At 32.4% G+C, this 2,305-nt stretch overlaps 1 protein-coding gene across 1 annotated transcript in view; it reads left to right on the top strand.

Moving 5' to 3' along the window:
• Window positions 1-1,130, top strand: part of lancl1 (LanC antibiotic synthetase component C-like 1 (bacterial)) — a 10,876-nt gene extending 9,746 nt beyond the window's left edge. The window contains exons 8-9 of the mRNA XM_016534614.1: window positions 261-391; window positions 479-1,130. Of these exons, the coding sequence (XP_016390100.1) occupies window positions 261-389 (129 nt within the window). The 3' untranslated portion in view covers window positions 390-391; window positions 479-1,130. The remainder of the gene's footprint in view (window positions 1-260; window positions 392-478) is intronic.
• The last annotated feature ends 1,175 nt before the right edge of the window (window positions 1,131-2,305 follow it).

The raw sequence follows: 2,305 nt of genomic DNA on the forward strand, positions 1-2,305 counted from the left end.
TTTTTTTTTTTTTTTATGTTTTATGTTCATGCATGAAGCCTCTTAAGCTCACCAAGGCTGCATTTATTTGATCGAAAATACAGTAAAAACAGTAATATTGGGAAATATTCTTACAATTTTAAAGAACTGTTTTCTGTTTTTATATATATTATAAATGTAATTAATTCCTGTGATGGTGAAGCTGTCAGCATCATTACTCTAGTCCTAAGTGTAACATGATCATTCAGAAATCGTTCTAATTTGCTGATTTGCTGCTCAAGAAACACTATATTACTATACCTCCGTGTTTGTCATATTTTCTCATGCATGAAGGGATGGCAGGCACAATTTATTTCCTGGCTGACTTGCTGCAACCAACTAGAGCCAAGTTCCCTGCTTTTGAGGTGTAAAGGTAACTACACCTCTACTTTTGAATGTTTAACTGTCCAGACATTATTATGCAAATAAAACCCTTGTTAACGTCAAATTCTCATTCCAGACCGTTCCAGACGACTGAGCCTTTTCGCTTAAGCTTCCTCGAGCCAGAAGAACTCGTCCTCTAATGGTGGAATAGTACTGTCTCACTCTGCATGTGTGTCTGTATACCGCTGATCTGTCACAATTCACACTAAGTCTTTTGAGAGGTGCTGTACATGTGGAGAACAGTACGCAGGTGATATTATTTTCCCATTAATGGAAGGTGGATGGGAATCTAGGCTAACTGTATAGATTAAGGGAAGCTGCTGTTACGTTACGTGTTTGTTTGTATCATTTTAATTAATATGACTCATTAAAGATAAACTATTTCGATGTATCTGTGAGGATATATTCTGACATGACAGCAAGGTAAAGTTTAACATCTTTTTGAATTTAAGTAGAGTTAATTAATTACACAAGAACTACAGCTTTAAGGTAGCACTAAAAATACAGTGTTGATATGCTTTCTGTAAGATTAATGCTTTGCCTTCTGTATTAGTAATGTATTTTCCCCTTTTTTCTCTCTTGATAATAATAGTAGTCATATCAGAGGATGTGCTGCCAAAATTTTTTTTTTTTTTTTCGGTAGTGGAACAATCTTTTAGCATTTTCATTTGTCTTTCGTCATCATTTGTACATTTTCATCTGCACAACAATAAAAATAAGGAAAACAGGATGTTATATCTGATAGGTGGTCTAATCACATTAACAATGTCAAGTTTTCTGGAGGTGACTACCACACCTTTCGTCCTCTAGATGGAGCTATAAATCTCTGATTTAATATGATTTGGTATTTTGGGAAGTTGTGATTTATTCATTTAGCTATACTTTCTATAGCTGCATGTGAGCCTTGTTTTATTTCGAACTGAGCAATGAAAGGCAAAATATAGACTAGCATAATTCGGTTCTCAATCTAGAGGTCCTTGTTATATATATATACACTATAACATAATGCATAATAAGAGTTAAGCTTTCAATTTTCTATATGAAGTAGTTTTGTTTTTGTTTTGTTTTTTTAAGAAAAAAAAATATTTTTATACTGCAAAGATTAGTTAAATCAAAACTAACAGTAAAAAATTGTTTGTTACAGGGAAAAAAAATCCATTTCAAATTAATGCTGCTCTATTCTATTAATCAAAACATTCTATTAGTCAAAAAAAATCCTTAATGTGTATTCCACAAAAATAAGCTGCACAAGGATCTCTTCTGATTTCTGAAGGATCGTGTGACACTGAAAACGAGTAATGGCTGCTGAATATTTACCTTTGCTATCACAGAAATAAATACAATTTTAAAACAGAAAACGGTTCTTTTAAATTGCAATACTATTTCACAATAATCAATGTTTTAATGTATGTTTGATCAAAAAAAATGCAGCCTTGGTGAGCTTAAGAGACATCTTTCAAAAGCAAATTACTGAGCCCAAACCTTTGAGAAGCAGCGTATGACAAGCAAAAACCCTTCAACACATTCAAAGAAAGTATTTCTAAGCCCCCATTTACTTTTATCAATTCTATATCACTGACATCACAAAATAAAAAAGTCAAGGAGGAAATAAAAAACACTGCTCACAAATGTGGCATCCCACTGGAGTGATGCAGAATTGCCTCATTTGTTTGTTTGAATTGATTAAAAGGATTGCTTTGCCAATTTGCAAGAATTGTTCAGCCTTCAAACCTTTGTTTTAAACTTTGTATTTTCCATGTTGGACCTTCATGTCCAATCATCAGCTTTTGTTCATACAACTCGAGCTTAATAAATCAAAAAGGGTATATTTTAATTTTAATGTTAATTTCTCAATTACGTTTTCACTAAAATTGCTAAAAATGTGAAAATATATTGGATTTAA

This window comes from Sinocyclocheilus rhinocerous, unplaced genomic scaffold (genome assembly GCF_001515625.1).
Source record: "Sinocyclocheilus rhinocerous isolate Xijiao unplaced genomic scaffold, SAMN03320098_v1.1 scaffold1386, whole genome shotgun sequence".
NCBI lineage: Eukaryota > Metazoa > Chordata > Actinopteri > Cypriniformes > Cyprinidae > Sinocyclocheilus > Sinocyclocheilus rhinocerous.